The 17425-nt window shown below is 32.3% G+C and overlaps 1 protein-coding gene across 3 annotated transcripts in view; it reads right to left on the minus strand.

The window, feature by feature from the left end:
- LOC111617835 (ubiquitin-conjugating enzyme E2 K-like) overlaps positions 1-11811 on the minus strand; it is a 58640-nt gene extending 46829 nt beyond the window's left edge. The window contains exon 1 of one of the 3 annotated variants that reach the window (XR_002755497.1): positions 11551-11810. Coding sequence is in view for 2 of the 3 variants with exons in the window: in XM_023359147.1 (XP_023214915.1) it covers positions 11551-11613 (63 nt within the window). In the remaining variant the exon portion in view is untranslated. Of the gene's footprint in view, positions 1-11550 lie in introns of all 3 variants that reach the window. The other 2 variants (XM_023359147.1, XM_023359146.1) reach the window with 2 other exon arrangements.
- Between the last annotated feature and the right edge of the window lie 5614 nt (positions 11812-17425).

Raw genomic sequence — 17425 nt, forward strand, 5'->3', positions numbered from 1 at the left:
TACAATAGCGACGATTATTATTTTAAAAAATTTTTGTTAGGCTTAACATCGATGAAAATTCAACGCAAAATAGGTTAATAGCGATATACTAATATACTAATTACATGGGATATAATAATATACTACACTAATAATGGATTTTTTCATACTTTTCGGTTATCCGACTTTTCAATTATCCGACCAACCCCAGTCCCCAATTAGGGCGGATAATCGAGGTTCTACTGTAAATGTATTTATGCCCGAATAAGCTAATTATGGTTGTCTATGAATGGTTTTGTAAATCTAAATAATATAGGCTAAAAAAAAAAAACACCCCAGGTGATAATTTTTGAAAACTATTTTTTTTCCATAAATATCTTTCCCATGATATAAAACACGTGCAAATTTAATAAAGTCTTGTCCATTGGTTCTCTCTGAGAAGGCCATAAATAGGCTAACTTTAATTTGAACATTAATAATTATAAATAAATTTATTTATAATTATTAATGTTAATAAGAGATGGCGCCTAATGCTGACCACTAGAGCCAAATTGGTTATATAATTCATTTAATAACTAGCCTTATACTAGCCCGATAGATTTTTGGCATTCGGTTGGTGTGTAGGTATATTATATATCGGATTTAGCGAGGTTTGTTCCCAAAGAAGGTAATAAAGACTGTATATAACAATAAAAGATAGTTCCATTTCCCAAGAATTCACAAGTAATCATTACTTTTGGTGCAACCCTTGTATTATACAAAAGAAAGAACTTATCAATAATCCTATAAGAAATAGTAAATGGAGACAATGAACATAAATCAAATGTATAATGTCACAAAAATTAAGAAAAAAATTTAATACATTTAAAAGACTGAGGTATAAGTATAAGATTCTAAAAGCAGTATGATCTTAATACAAAAAATATTAAGTAATTAAAAAATATTTATCAAAAGAATACTGGTAACATTTGTCTTCATATCATTTGGTCATTGATATTACATGAAAGTAAAGAAACTGATATACAATTTTAATATGAAATGTTAAGCTTTTTTGGAAATAAATTATAAAAAAACAAAAATTTGGAAATAATATATATTACATTTTGAAACTAGTAATAAGTTATTTGATTTCAAAATAACTTACATTAAAGAAATTGGTAAAATCTTTACCTATTGTTAATGTATTATCATATCAAATATAGCTATTAAATCAAATATTCAATATTAAAATTTAAATTTAGTTTTAAAATTTTAATATTGTTCCTTCTCATCTTAATATTTGGTAATAGTATTGATAATAGTTCATAAAAGAAAATTTACTACATCATTAAAGAAATTACTTATTGTATAAATGTTTAATAATTTATTTATATTAACCTTATAAGCAACTTACTATAAGTCTGTTCATTTTGTGTAAATAGAACATCACCATAAAACTTACTGAAAGTTTCATTTTTAATTTATTATTCCCAAATTCTTCTAAACTTTCATTATTAATTATTCCTAAATTTTATCTTCTTTCTGCATTTTGATTATTCATCATCTGAAATCTCAATTTTGCAGAACCATTTCTGTCTTTATTATTATTGATAAATATTTACATTATTTTAATATTTCAAGAAATCTAAAATCTAAATTAAGAAAATGCACAATTCTCAATTTTGTATCAGCTCATCTAATTTCATTTCTACAATTTAAAAGTCTTCAGAAACTTTCTTATATTCAGTGATATTTTTCTTTCTTTACTATATTCTTTGAAACCCTTCCACTTGTTGACCAATTATATCAAAAAGCTCTTGTTACCAATGATAACAATGATAAAAATTTAATAGCTATCATGACATCAATAGGAAACAATGATGTTTGGATTATGCAGATAATTTATGTTCTTTTGTATTTTTTATTGTAGTTTCTGAATACTTTGATTAATTTTATTTTGATCAATCTTTAGTATACAAAGTTTCTATTCATTAGCTTGTAAAGTATTAAAATGTGAAATCATTATCTAAAATACATTAATGTGTTATATATATAACACATTAATGTATTTATATTTATACATGCATACAGTATTTATTTATATTTTTGTTTTGAGTAGTTTAGAACACCAACATATAGATGACCAAGAAAATTTAAAGTAACATTTAATGATTCTAAAATTATATAAGTAATATCTTTAGTTCACTTAACAGAGCAACAGAGAAGGGAGCAATTTGCTTAAGAGAGAGCTATCTCTCATGTTCTTGTTTTTCCCCCCTCTATTCTATGTTTACAATAGAACAGGGACTTTTGTTAATAAAGCATCAGATAGTAGAGTAGTCTATTTAAACGAGCAGAGTGTCAATAGCACTTTCAGAACATCAGTCTGAATAAGGGAACACTATTCTAAGGAAAATTTTTGGGTCTGTCTTTAATCTTACAGTAAATCATTGCATTGAGTGCATGGCAATAAGGTTCTCTATAGCATGATATATGTTATGTGGAGATTTGGTGGGAAAAATTCATTGGTCAGCTCTCTAATACACAGACAGTCAAAAGATTTCTTGTAGGATCTTAACAGCTTTTACTGAACACACACTGAGAAGAAATTACATATTAAAAAGGTATCATAAAATAAATAAATAAATATATATATATGTTACTGTGAGTGACCAATATCTAACGAATGTCAACATTCTCCGGTGAATGTCAGCATTCAGCATTCACACAGATGTTTCGCGTATGTATGAAATATTTGCTAAATATCATTATTTCTCACTTACACCGGCAAATGTCAACATTCAGCATGCACTGATGGTGAGTGTTGAATAAAAATATTTTTATTACATTAAGACAAAAATGCAACTTTTTAATACGTGAAAATAGGAGAAAGCTTAACAGCATATGTAAATAAACTGTTGAACCTAAAATGAACAGTACATTCTAAATCATTAAAAGAAAATAATATAATTACAATCTTATTTATTGCAACAACTTAAACTGTAATGGCACTTTGAATTGGACAAGCGTCCCTTGCTTTTACAACTGCATTTATTTGTGGAACACATTTTTTTGCAATGACAGCATGTATAGCCTTGCCCTCCACTTTTCGAATTAGCTGCAGCTGCTTCTCTCAGTGATATTTCTTGAGAAGAACTCTCATCTATGGAAAGTAACTTTTCTTTATAATTTCGAACTGATTACATTATTACGTGATCACGAACTGATCTGTTAATGGTATCTTTTATTCAGATATCGCCAACGCCTTAACGACAACCCCTCTCATCCTCCACCATTCAACCTGACAAACCAATCCCCACCTCATGGGATCAAAAGACCTTGTCCTACCTCCAGTTACACACAAAGGATTTGGCGACAGACTGTCGCCTCTCTGTTGACATCAGCTTCCCGGGTGTTGTTTTGACCTCCACCAAAGCTTATCTATGCTTGTCGACATACACTGGCGATTGTTCAAATGTATAATAATATAACCAAATATTCGGTCTTTTACCGACGTATTTTGTATGTGTCGACATTCACCAGAGAATACCGACATTCTCTAATTTCAGTCTTTCACAGTAACATATATATATACAATGCACATGTACATCACATCTTAAGTGGATAAGGCAAGAAATGATTAGTAACCAGCATTTTGAGATCACACTTTGCTTAGTACTGTACTTATTTTATATCCCATAGAGAACATTCAGAAATTTTGGAAAGATGATATTTGCATCTTTTTAGCTAGGCTACTGTATTTCTGAGAAGTAAAAGTAATGTGATTAGTAAATATACTGATTATTTGAAAGAACAATAAAATAGACAATATAAGAATGGAACCAATATGTAAGTACAGTAAAATTATGTGATAATGAATTTTAACATTCCAAGTGTGTTTTAAGTTATATAGAACTCCTAAGGCATAAAAAAGTGAAGAGAATGAAATACTATTACATGATATCCTTGACAATCTTATTACATGGATAAGGGAGTATGATGCAACAATCCCAAGGAAACTCTCTTAGGTGAACTCAACTGTGTATATATACACAAGGGAACTTTGATTCCCTGTTACGTTACCTTTGCTGGACTTCAGCTACTTGTTCAAAAATTTTGCAACAATTTGTTGCTTCTCAGTGCTGCTACTATATTTCTATTTTTTCCCCTGCTCTAGGTGGCCCAACTCCTAACTGCTTGTCTCACAGGCTTTGATTCTTAAACTCAACATATACTATTCATAACAAAAATTTCATGATAATTCATTGATTGCTGTTGCCATTGTTTCAAATGATTTATTTTGGTGACAGAAAAATGTTTGAGATGATTCTAAGCTAAGTAAATTATAAAGAAGCAATCTTTGAGCTGTTAAAACTATGTTCAAATGAATGTTTTCAGCCGTGTAAGCAGCAGTCTTTGGGTTCCAAAGATCAAACTAAATAGCCAAAAACATTTGTTCAAATATAGATAAAAATAGATCAAAAATAATATTGGTTGTTTGAATTTAAAGAAATGTTAAATACAGTAGACACCCTATAAAATGGGTTCATATAATATGGATTTGTATATAATGGCAAAAAAATTGTGATCATATTCGTATAAACACACTAAAAAAGACTTGTATGATACGGTAAAACGTCATCACAGACTCGTGTCACGACAGGATTGGTCGAATCTAGACCAATAGTGGATATTGCACAAACCGTTGAGTTTAAATGAGCAGTGGACCTACTAAAAACCATTTATTATTTAACAGCCATAAAAATTATATTTATATCAATAATGTCTCCAAAGTTCAGCGAATTTTTTGAAGAAAAATAATTTATCAGGAAACATGCCCCTGCCATTCGATGCACTGCTCCATGACGAAAACAAGCTTCAGCAATGGCGTTGTCAAACGGTGCACACTTGGTAAGTAATTCTACAATTTTTTGTTTATAGCAGTGTTTCTCAACAGGGGCGATATTGCCCCCATGTGGTGTTTTTCTATGTTGAGGGGGCGATTAGTAACAATTTATATTTGGGGGGGGGCGAAAAACAATTTTCTGGGCGATATAATAAAACATTATATTAAGAATAATTAGATATTTTATTTGTTACATTGTACAATAATTAAACAAATAACATTATACTGGTCACTAGTCTATTCAATGCAATACGAATTTGGCGTTAACCTTGGCTCTCAGCATCGGAATTTTGAAGTGAAGGGGGCGATACTACGTAATGGTTTTATTGAGGAGGTGATACTACTTTGAAGGGGACAATGATTCGTTAGAGGTTGAGAAACACTGGTTTATAGCATAGTTTATATGCATTATTCCCAAAAAATTATACGTGTTTTGGAAATGTTGAGTCAAATTAGTCTAGAATCAATTAATTTTATGGAAGAAAACCTTTCAAACAGCAGTAGTCTGTAAACTTCATACGTGCCGGGCTGTGATTGGCTCATGTATTTAACGACTTGTACAACATGAATTTCATAAAACACGGAACATATCTACCGTGTTATAGGGAGGTCTACTGTATCTTTATTCATTTGAATGAAAATTGGTAAATCATTTATTTGTTTAAATAGAAAGTGAATGCTAAACTAATGAGTCTATCATAAGTAAAGTTAATCAAGATTACAACATAAAAAATATTTTAATGTTCTATGAAAAAACAGATATTTTGTAAATGCATAGATTAAAAAGGAAGTTTCTATTGGAGCCATCAGATCTAAATGTTTATAATGTAAAATAAACATAGCTTGCAAGAAAAAAAATTGAAAATTGAATACTGTACAAAAAAAGACACAGTTAATATCATGCATACAATCTATAAATAATAATAAAAATCATAAAGATTCTGTTAGTTAGCAATGTCATTCATATATTTCTTATAGACTAGCAGTGGCCAATTTTAAAATGACAATCAAAAATTAATAAATGTTGTGGTCATAATCCATAATTTTGTAACGTACTTCAACGAAATTTTGTAATTTTAAATAACATGGTACGTAATTTTGTAACATAATATTTCATTTCCCATTCTTTCTGTGTCCTTTGTTCCCTTGTACTCTCCTTTCTGGAAACTTCTCTCTGTGGGTGGCAACTACATGATTGAAAGACAAAAGGAGCAGTTAGCCCAGAGGCACTAAAAGGAAGATAGAGGGGTCATTTTTGGCAGAGACGTTGAGCTGGGAGAACGTATTTCATGGATATCGTCAAGTCGATCTCGCATCGCCAAGAAGAAAAAAAGAACGAGTAGGTCTAAGAGCAGATACGAGAGAAGAACCCTAGAAGTACGCTAACGTGAGAACCCCTCCGGAAGTTTATCAGGAAACCCTGTAAGGAACCAAGTCCGTGCTTTATTTTTAGTTTACTTTTACTTTGCTTTATTATATTTTTGTTTGGGGCTTATGTTTGGTTAGGACGAAGGTTTCCTCACCCACCACCCTAATGTTCAAAACGAGAAGATAAAAGATTAACCAACTCACCGACGATGAAATGACAGCGCCATATCTAGCATTGCACTCACGTGCACGCCCGAGCGGCAGAATTGTAAGTCCACACTGAAGGGGGGACACCCCAATAGACTTTCTAGGAACTTGTGTAACCTTAACAAAACATCCCGATAATTGTTAAAGAAATGCTGTAAAAGGTTAACAAAGTATTGTCGAGAAATAAGCTACCAGATAACGAAGAGAAAACAATGTTACGTGTAGATATGTAAATGAGGGGAGTGGCTACAGTAGAACTGTGATGTCACCTCATACTATAAGTACAGTAGCTCAAGTGAAGACAGAAGAGGTGAGCTCCTGAACCGAAAGCGTTGGTCTGCTGGTAGCAGTGAATAGGTGTCGAATAGGAAATCCTAGTAGGAGATTGAAGGTTCGATTTTGGTGATTTGGAAATAGGAAAGTCTTGAGTAGAAGAACAGGTTCCGAGTATTAATTGAGGTGACGGTTAGGATTGATAGTTATAAGAGAATTTGTATTTAAGTTAAGAATTGGATTTTTGTTTTGTCGGAATTCCAAGGGGAATAGTTCTAAGTTAGAATAAGACTTAAGTTTGTCGGGTTGATTTGTGATTTGATTTTGATTAATAAATTTGTTGTTTGTTTATAAATCTTGGATATAGTATTGGTTAAACTTGATTAAACATTTATTATTGAGATTCTTTTGTGACTAACTTTGTCCTTAATTTATTTCGGTGCACGCTAAAAGTCCAGGCCTGGCAACTAACAAACGCGAACCCGCGTAAAGTACCCGTTAGGTCCTGGCTCTAAGAAAAATATCGTTGTAGAGCAACAAATTAAAAATAGTACTTTACAACCCAAAGAGAGAAAGGAGAAGTTCGAACTCTATGATCATTGGACTTCGTGTCGTCCAGCAGAGAGATCTAAGATACAACTTCGATCATAAGGTTACTAGCTAAGTTGGGTAACCATTAACATTTGGTTCTATCCTATCAAATACTCCTTCTATCCTTCCCTATAGAATAAGTAGTTCCTAGGTAATTAGTTGTAAGTTTTTCGTGCTTAATTTTGTAATGCCGCATATTTTTGTAAAGCCATTCCTTTGTCTCAAGAATTCAGGTTAATGTTCCTGTCCGAGTTAACATTCTAGACATTTTGTTCAAGGAATTGTTGGAATCCAAACAAAATCTTGTAAATTTATCGAATACTGGTGAAAAATTAAAGAAATTCCTTTGTCTTATCGTATCTCTTTAAATTTTAGACTCATTTTTCACCATGTGCATATACAACAATGTATTATCATAGGATCAAAACTTTAAATTTTAGTAAATAGTTGTTAGAAATTAGAATAAGAACCATAAATAGCTATATTGGGAATAAGAAAACTGAAATCATTATATTCAAAATTTAATGTTTACTTTGATCATCATCATCTCTCAAAATTCTGCAATTCAAATTCAAAGAACAGCAATGTCAAGATCAAAGTCTTAGATTCAGTTCTCCTTGTGATTGACAAGTAAATTATTGGGACCTTGATTAAGTTCTCGCTGTTTTTACATGAAAATTAATGCTTTATTTAAAAAAAAAAAAAAGTAAAAAAANGTCTTTTGCTTGTCCCAGGATTCCAGGATAAAAGTGAACTGTTTCCTGGGATCACAGGAAATCCCAGGACAGAATTATTTATTTTTAAGATATACAAAATATCATGAAATCAAATGATATACAGTAATTACAGTCGACACCCGTATAAGATCATTGATTATTCCGTTTTATATGAATTCCATGTTGTCTTTTGAGGCTATCCAAGAATTGACCCATTTTTTGGCATATTCATAAGAATGGAAGTGCTGCTCAGCCATGCCATGTGCCATCGATCAGAACAAGTGATAATCGGAAGGGGCAATGTCTGGTGAATACGGTGGGCGGGGTAGGACTTCCCATTTAAGCATTTCCAAGTAGGTTTTCACCAGTTGTGCAACATGTGGCCAAGCGTTATGTTGCAAAATCACTTTGTCGTGTCTCTGCTCATATAGCGGCCATTTTTCCTTCAATGATTGGCTCAAACACATCAATTGTAGTCAATAGCAATCTCCCATGATGGTTTCATTCGGTTTGAGCAACTCATAATAAACTACACCAAGCTGATCCCACCAAATGCAGAGCAGAAGCTTTGAACCATGGATATTTGGCTTTGCCGATGATGTTGATGCATGGCCAGACTTACCCCAAGCAAGAGCTTCTATGTTTAGGGTTATCATAGTGTATCCACTTTTCATCACCAGTCACAGTATGATGCAAAAATTTTATGTTTTCTGCCATTGAAGCAGTTGTTCACATCTGAAAAGATACCGTTAAATGTCTCTTGGCTTCAACTCGTACGGCACCCAATATCCTTGCTTTTGAAATCATTCCTAATACTTTCAAACGTTTCAAAACTGTTGTATGATCAATTCCTAATGATTGTGCAAGTTCAGCTAGCATCTGACAGGAGTTTTCACAAAGTAATGACTCCAATTTTTTGTCTTCAAACCTTTTTGGTGCACCAGAGCGTTCTTTATCTTCAACATCAAAATTGTTATTTTTGAAGCATCTAAACCAATCTCTGCATGTCATTTCCAACAGAGCATGGTCGCTGTAAGTCTCAACAAGAATTCTGTGTGCTTCAGCTGCAGATTTTTTTTTTAATAAAATAGTACAATAAAATTCCCCGCAAATACTCTTTTTTTTGGCATGAAACTCAACATGTTTAACATTATAAAAAAAAAATTGTTTACATTTCAGTGAAATGACATATACTGAATTTCAAGCTTGCTTATTATAGTTCCTTACAAATGCACCACCATCTTAAACTACACATGTGCAGTTCTGGTAACACCATCTGTTGGGAAACAGTGAGAACTTATTCAAGGTCCTAATAATTTGATGCTAGTTTCATCTAATATCAAAAATGCAAAAGTTAAAAGTTTTCATTTCTTGATCAGACCTATTATACAATAGATAAATCAGAAACTATTGGTTTCTGATTTAGTAATTTTGACTTAATCATCGTGGATAAGTGGATTCATATACTGTATATAATATGATGCATGTCTTGAATGTGCAAGACTTGCTACAATATTCAAATTTCTCAGTAATAAAACCAATACATAAAGATTATTAGATACACACAAATTTGAACTAATATAAATGAAAAACTGCTATCATTGGAATAAATTTTGAAAATAGTGCTTTGTAATATATTTTATAGGAGATTTTTATTTCTTTTAAAGTAGAGATTAAAACAGATTATATTAAATAAATACAATAAGAGTAATATGATGAATACAGCTTTGTTTTAATTAATTATTATTATTATTTATTACATATTAAATAATAATATATCATTTCATAAGATGAGTAAATATTTTTCACTCTTTTTTTAATTGAAATATTAAATAAATAAACAAACATACATGTTTGTTTATTTATTTAATATTTCATAACTTGTGCATTCCTAAAAACTTCACAAATTAGAAGCCCAGAGGCCATAGTTTGAAAACCTATGCTATATTTATTAAAAACAAACTAAAAAAGGATATACTGTAGTACTAACCAGATAAAATGAAACAAATATCAATTATGAAAATATATAAAGACCTTAAAAATACAGTACATTCCTACAAATAATCTTTATATAAAAAATATAAACAGAGATGATTTCAAGAATTGAATCATGATTACCAAAATTACGTTAAAACAAGTTTAAAGTTTTACAATAATAACTAGAAGAATAATATATGAACACAATAGTTATCATGAAGCTATAAGAACAATTTCCTTTAATGTTGGCATATGTTTATAGTGTATAATTGCTAAAAGACATCATAAATAATCTAAAAATTTTATTTTTGAGTTTTAATTAATATAACAACAATTACATGTAATATATTGTATGAATTTATTATGCAGGTAGCATCTTTACATAAAAATATAAATTTAAAATATTTTATATGCAATGAAATTAAAGGTATGCAAGGTTTTGAAAAACAAACATGGAAACAAATGAAATGAAATGTTTCTAAAATAACTTTTTATCAAATATTTAATTAACTTTCAAGAAAGCTTATTGAATTTATTGACTTAAGAGAAGATTCAAAGTAATCATACCAAAAATTAAACATATAAAAAATTACAAAAAGTTGTAAAATATAGGGATGCTTAAGACTGATGAATTCATTTATTATAAATTTCATAAATTATACAAAATTTATCTGTTAATTTAATGATTCATTAATAAATGCAAAAAAATCATCCTGTTATTATTAACAGGACATCTGAATATAAAACCAAATTAATTAATTACACATTGTTAATAAACTNCCCCGTATAAGATCATTGATTATTCCGTTTTATATGAATTCCATGTTGTACAAGTCACTTAAATTTTACAAATACGTGAGCCGTTCACAGCCCGGCACAGGTATTTGTAAAATCTAAGTGACTCGTACAACATGGAATTCATATAAAACGGAATAATCAATGATCTTATACGGGGGTCGACTGTAATTGCCTATTTAAAGCATCATACTGTACTCTAAAATGTGTATTCTAATAGGGAAATTTCAGAAAGATTTTACTTTACATATCAAGAAATTTGTTAATGTATAATTACTTAATCTAGTTTAAATTTAAATTTTCTTATTAACCTTACTAAATGAATCGAATTCAGTAAAATATAACAGATTTATGTAATTACCGAGCAAATGAAATTAATTTAAACTGCAATATTTTAAGTTGGATATGAAAAACCCATATAAAATTAAGGAAAATTACAAATATATACACCAATCAGAAATTTTAAAATCTGAAATTGATTTTATAAAAATTTAAATATATAAATACATTAAACCTGAATGAAATTTACACGAAAATTACTGCAATTGAACAATTATTTCATTATTGAAAAATTGTTTTTAAAATAACGTTTAATTTCTCGTTATAAAGTTGTTAATAAAAATCGGTAAATAAAAGAGTTTATTTTTGAAATAATCGTAAAATATTCTAATTGAACTCGTTATTTTAAACAACAAAGGGCCTTTAAACAGGGTCATTACGTTGGTTGACGTAATGCATTGAAAACAACCTATACAGTACCTCTTCACTTTTAACAACTTCTTTAAATTCCCGTTTAATTCTTTGAACGGCTATGTTCGCCATTTCTCAATAGTCTCCATAAAATGCTTTTCTCTTTTATTTACTAAAATTTCTTTCGGGAATTAAATTTTTTTCATCCGACAACAGACTAAATACGGATAGCCGAAGAACCAGATGTTTCGAAACGGAATTAAGTAATAAACGGAGGAACTGTTCCTTCTTTCCGATTATTGGTTGGTAATTGTTAGGAATTTAATTGGAAAATTAGCTTAAGTAATTTTTATTGTGTTTATAATTAATTTATATTTGTCGTATTGAAATATTTAAAAATTCCTTAATAGATCGGTATCACTTTTTATTTAATTAGAATACGGGATTTAATAGTAACGTTGCCAGTTATTTTTAAAGAAAAGCACCTTTTTTTTTCGTTACGTCCATGCTGAAATTTAGTTTAAGAAATTGGATAATTTTTAATTATTAGTGAAAAATAAATTAATAAAAACATAGAGATTGGTATTTTCTTAATTTCGAAAATTCAAGTACACTAAGACTCCGTTTAATGCTGCCTCGCTTAACGCTGATTCGATATAGCGCGGTCTGCTCGAAGCCTAAAAAAAAAAACTCAAAATTTACCCTAATTTAAATTATCGCGTTAGATTATCGCAAAATTTACCCTAATTTAAATTTTAATTATCGTTTCAGTGATTGGTATATAATACGATTATTTGCGAACACAAACCAATCAGCAAAAGGTGACAAAAAGGTGTACTTTCTTTAAATCTATGTTTGTTTGGTGCAGTTTTGGAAAAAATATAACATCGTGGATGCCATAGGAAATATCAACTTCGCTTGGCAAGAATTAACTGATAAATGCACGAACGAAGTGTGTAAGAAGTTACGGCTGAAGGTATCCAAGAATTCTCAACGAGAAGAGCCTTTCGCTGTATCATTAGGTTGACCAAATTAGTATGAAAGTATGTAGTCTTCATCTTTAAGGAAGACACGTGGAAGCAAAGTACGACAAAAAGGACAACTTTAATTAAGGTTGGAAGCTTAACATTAGGCTTCTTTAGGATGCCAGTGCTAACTTTATGTCCCGACAGTTAGAAACAATCAGAATCGCGAACAAGGTTACACAAACAAAATCCCGAATCACAGGACGCGACATAAAGAACCTGTTATTGAAAATCATCGCGCGAAAATCTAAATCTATCTTAAACACTAATAACAAATAAGACTTAAACTAATATTAACTAAAGTAAGAAGATAGGGGATAGGTAAAGGAAAGTTAGAACTCAGAAAAGAGGTACCCAATGCTAGTATGTAAGGCCTTCGAAGATCGTTTCTCTTTGCAATGTCCTTAGTGAGGGTCATACGTAAAGTTGGAAGGATCTCCCTTTTTTACTTCGAGTCACACAACTGTTGGCGGTTACGATGCGAAGATTCGTTCTTAATTTCCGTGGGTCTATCACTCTCAGACTCTCCTTTCCTCTCATGTACACTCCAAAAAACTTCTCCCGCTCCTTCTCACTTCATTCCTCCCTCTCGTCCCCCCTTACTTCTCCTATTACCTCACCCCTCCCCTTGTTTTAGGGTGTTTTCGATAGCCAATAAGTAAAGGAATTTCGGGGAGAGACTCCATAGAGGGTAGACCATAGAACGAAGAAAGGAGAAAAAAGGAGAAAGGGAAAGAAAGGAACGCAGAAAGAAAAATAAAGCTAATTAAAATAAAATATAAACTATATACAAAATACATGGCGTACTGCCACATTAGCAACCTAATCGGTACAGCAGGACTAGATGTAGACGAGAAGGATATTGAGGCGTTATTAAAGGTTTCTGGTGAGAACCTTACCAACGACAACCTTCAAGAATTGGCAGAACATGGAATTCATGTGGAACTGGAAAATAGAGATTCTGAAAACGAAGAACTCAAAAAATTTCTCTACAGATTTCCTTAGTAAAAGTTTGGTAAGATAACCGAAATCGTTGATCAAATTGTAGCGAATGATTCAGATTTTGAAAGGAGTGCAAAAGCAANAACTAAAGGAACTGATGGGAAAAATCATAGATCTCTTCGATCTGTAAGCCTAGTGGATGCGCTAGGCCGGGCCCCCCTCTTTGTAGGAAGGGACCCTGCTGTCCGTTACACTATTAAGTATGTGAGCTATAAAAGGTTTAGTATTGTGGAACAAAGTGCAGAACAGGCTGCACAATATAAAAGTTATGCCAGGTTAGAGAGCTGGGCCGGGGTGCGGACAGGAGGCCAAAAGATGAACAAGGCATAGTCTCTTTAACCCTGTAGTGTCATTAGGCAGGGCAGGGAAGGAGTTCCTTATTAGACTGGGGTGACAAGGCATTATTGGATAACTCACTTTAATAATAGACTGTCTCTCTGCATCTACAAGATCAGGAGTCACTGCAGTGACTAACGATCAAGTAAAAAGTTTGACTGACACACATATACATGTGTGTGCGTGTGTATATAATTCCTAGATACAGTAAGACCCCGCTTAACGCAGGGAATATGTTCCTAGACAACAAAGTGCTAAGTGAAACAGCATTAAATGAGGTCATTTTAACAATAAACAGGGATAGGGGAACACATGATAAAAAAATTAAAGCAAAATTTGTTTATAATTTATTTACTATTACTATTTACTCTATGTTAAAATGACCTCGTTTAACGCTGTTTCGCTTAGCGCTTTGTTGTCTAGGAACGCAGCTAGGAATATACAGTAAGACCCCCGCATTAAGCGGGGTCTTACTGTATATTCCATTTACCATTCTTCTCGGATTTCTCTAGACTTCTGTTTTTTGCATAAAATGTTTTTGTACTTAAGAAAAACGCGGACGTAACTTATGGACTCTTTATGGCATAAACTTATTAAACCATATGAATATTTTAAAATGCAGTAACCCATTAATAAACGTAATTTGTTGAGCTTTAAAAAATTTGGTGTACATTTGTCTTACAGAAACACCACAATGAGCCTGATTATCTGATGTGGTAGATCAGGCATTTGAGCTTCATCTTCTTGCTGTACACTCCGCTCGTCATAGGTATCATCAATTCGTTGGGTATCATCATCTATGTTAACCAAAGATGTTCGCTTTAGTGGTCTTCGTGACACTACTGGCTATCGCTGTAGATGCTGAGGAAAATCAAACTTTCAACCGATGTTTCATGAAAATAGGTGTATCCGTTCTGTGTAGAAACAGCCATGTTCCAAGTTCTGACTACAGAAAACTGCTGTTGCTCGATTTCCATTTGTCACGGGGTATCGCTCTGTCAACTACCGACTGAAGTATTACTTGTTTTTAGGAAATACTGTCAACAAAATATCCGTCTTGCGATCGTTTTACGTACAAAAAAGGATATCACACTATCGATCGCGATCAAAACCTCGTAACTCCAATATTTGTTCATATTTGAATTAAAAATTAATGGATAACGAAATACGTTTCTCGTGATTTGTAAAAGTCGCAGGTCCCGAGTCAAACCTAGTTCAATACATAAATAAAAAAAATAATTAACATAGTATTTTTAACTCTTACTATCCTGTGGGTACTAAAAGGGCCTCTTTTAGCAAGTCCATTATGGGTTTGGCCAGACCCACAATGGAGCGGCCAGGTGGTGAGGGACGGATCTACAAAGGGACTAATAGAGCTTAACACCATTAACACCAATCAAGTGTCAAGGGTCCACAAAAATTTAATTATCCTCATAAAATTTTAATACTTTTTCATTAACAATGAACATTTATCGTATAGTAAAGAATAGTTGATATTAATAATGTTATTGTATATTCCGAAACCGTATCTTCTTTTCTTTGATTAATTTGTTATCACTACTAGGCAAATAAGAAATTCCCGAATAAAAGTTGATGATAGAATTGCCAAGTGTCTATATATGCACCTAGTAGTAATAACAAATTAATCTTCAATAATGTTAATTTATATTATTTGTTTTATTGTAAAAGGGGCCTATTGAATTTCAATAAGCCCTAGGCCCCGAAAAGCCTAGATCCGCCCCTGGGGATGAGGACCAGCATATTCGGACGGACCACCCTCCGAAAAATTCCTGGGAATTTTTCGACCCATCCGGAGTACGATACTGGTCCCCAGAGCGGTAGGCTGCCACCTTAACCGCTCGGCCATCCGGCCGTCAAATCAACGTATGGTAATAAGGATTTCTGAAGGAAATTTTATGCTTCTCCAGAATATGTTCCTTCAGAAGGAGTCACGAGAGTTTGATCGCCAACCGACGATTCGGTATCAGAGCAACCAGGCCTATACCGGTGAAACGTGATACCTGATCCAAAAGGATTAAAAAGGATATAAAAAAGATACCTGATCCAAAAGGATCAGATATCTTTTTTATATCTTGCTGCACGGCAACTCGGTGGCATTCTAGTCATGGTCCAGTGACAATTCCCGCAGATTCGAGACTAAATAAATAACAATTACGTCAGAAATAGTTACTATCCTTACGTTTCTATATTCAACGATTGACTCAACAGTGAATTTTCCGTTGAGTCCCTCCGTTGAACGATCTGACGTCACGTTTTGTAGAAAAAAGAAACGTTTCAGTTGAAAGGGCACTTTTCATGATGGGCTACTTAATTTATTTAAGGAAAAGTAACGATTCTGACTGTTTTGCTAAATAATTAAAGTAGCGGCCGGATGGCCGAGAGGTCAAGGTGGCAGCCTACCGCTCTGGGGGACCCGGGCCCGAATCCGAACGAGTCGAAAAATCTCCAGGAATTTTTCGGGGGTGGTCCGTTCGGATATGTCGGGCCCCGTCCCTCACCACCCGGCAGCCCCATTGTGGGCCTGGCCGAACCCATAATGGGCCTGCAAAAAGAGGCCCTCTTAGTGCCCACAGGGCGGAAAGAGTAAAAAATAATAATAATAATAATAATAGTAACTCGCTTAACCATTTTTCGAATAAATCCTTTTATTCAAATGAACCCTTATCTGTATCACTTTTTTTGTATATGTACCGGGTCTTTCTTTAATTAATAATTTGAATTTCTTGAATATTTATATCATTAGGAAGACTTATACAGGGCGAAATATCGGTTGTATTCAATTTTGGACAAATTCGTGGAGGTACAGTATTTTGTTTACGAAAGAAAAGCTTAATATTTCAATGTTCACTAAATTATTCAACATAATTGTGCAATCACATATTTTATGATATACAGATCGTTCATTAATCTATTCGCTATTATATCATTCACAGCAAGAGTGAATGGATAGCTTCTATAAGCGAAATTTACTTTTTCATGGAAGCCACCATGTTAGTTTGCTGAATACTCGACGGTCTTTCTGGTCGTTGAGACCGTTGAGCTCAACGGTAAAACAGAGCTGATGTCACTGGTCTCAACGGAGAACTCAATGGTTCATTTAGAAACGTCGTTTTCTCACCATTATGTCAACCGTTGAATTTAGGAACGTACGGCATAAGTCAGCAATTTGTTCACGGTATATGCACTTTTTGGACCGCTATGGCATACAGTACTTTTATCCAATTCGGAGCCTAGTAGTTATATTATGTCGTTGATTAGAAGTATCAATTAAAATATTAATTAATGTCTACTGGTTGCCATTATATAAAATGCATTTTTTATGATTTATATTTGAAGTTTTGACATTTTCATTGAAAATGCTTAAAACCATGCTACTAATAATTTAACTAATATTAATTAAAAATTGTTTTTCTATATGAAAATTTATTACTTGGAATATTTGGTTGCCATAAAAATTTTAATTAATAGCCTCTTTATATAATATTTTGTTTAATGTGTAGAAATTAAAAAAATATATGTACATTTGTTTTTTGGGCGACTTCGGACTACTTTTGAACCAA

This window comes from Centruroides sculpturatus, unplaced genomic scaffold (assembly GCF_000671375.1).
Source record: "Centruroides sculpturatus isolate CEXI.00-Female unplaced genomic scaffold, Cexi_2.0 scaffold104, whole genome shotgun sequence".
NCBI classification, from domain to species: Eukaryota; Metazoa; Arthropoda; class Arachnida; order Scorpiones; family Buthidae; genus Centruroides; species Centruroides sculpturatus.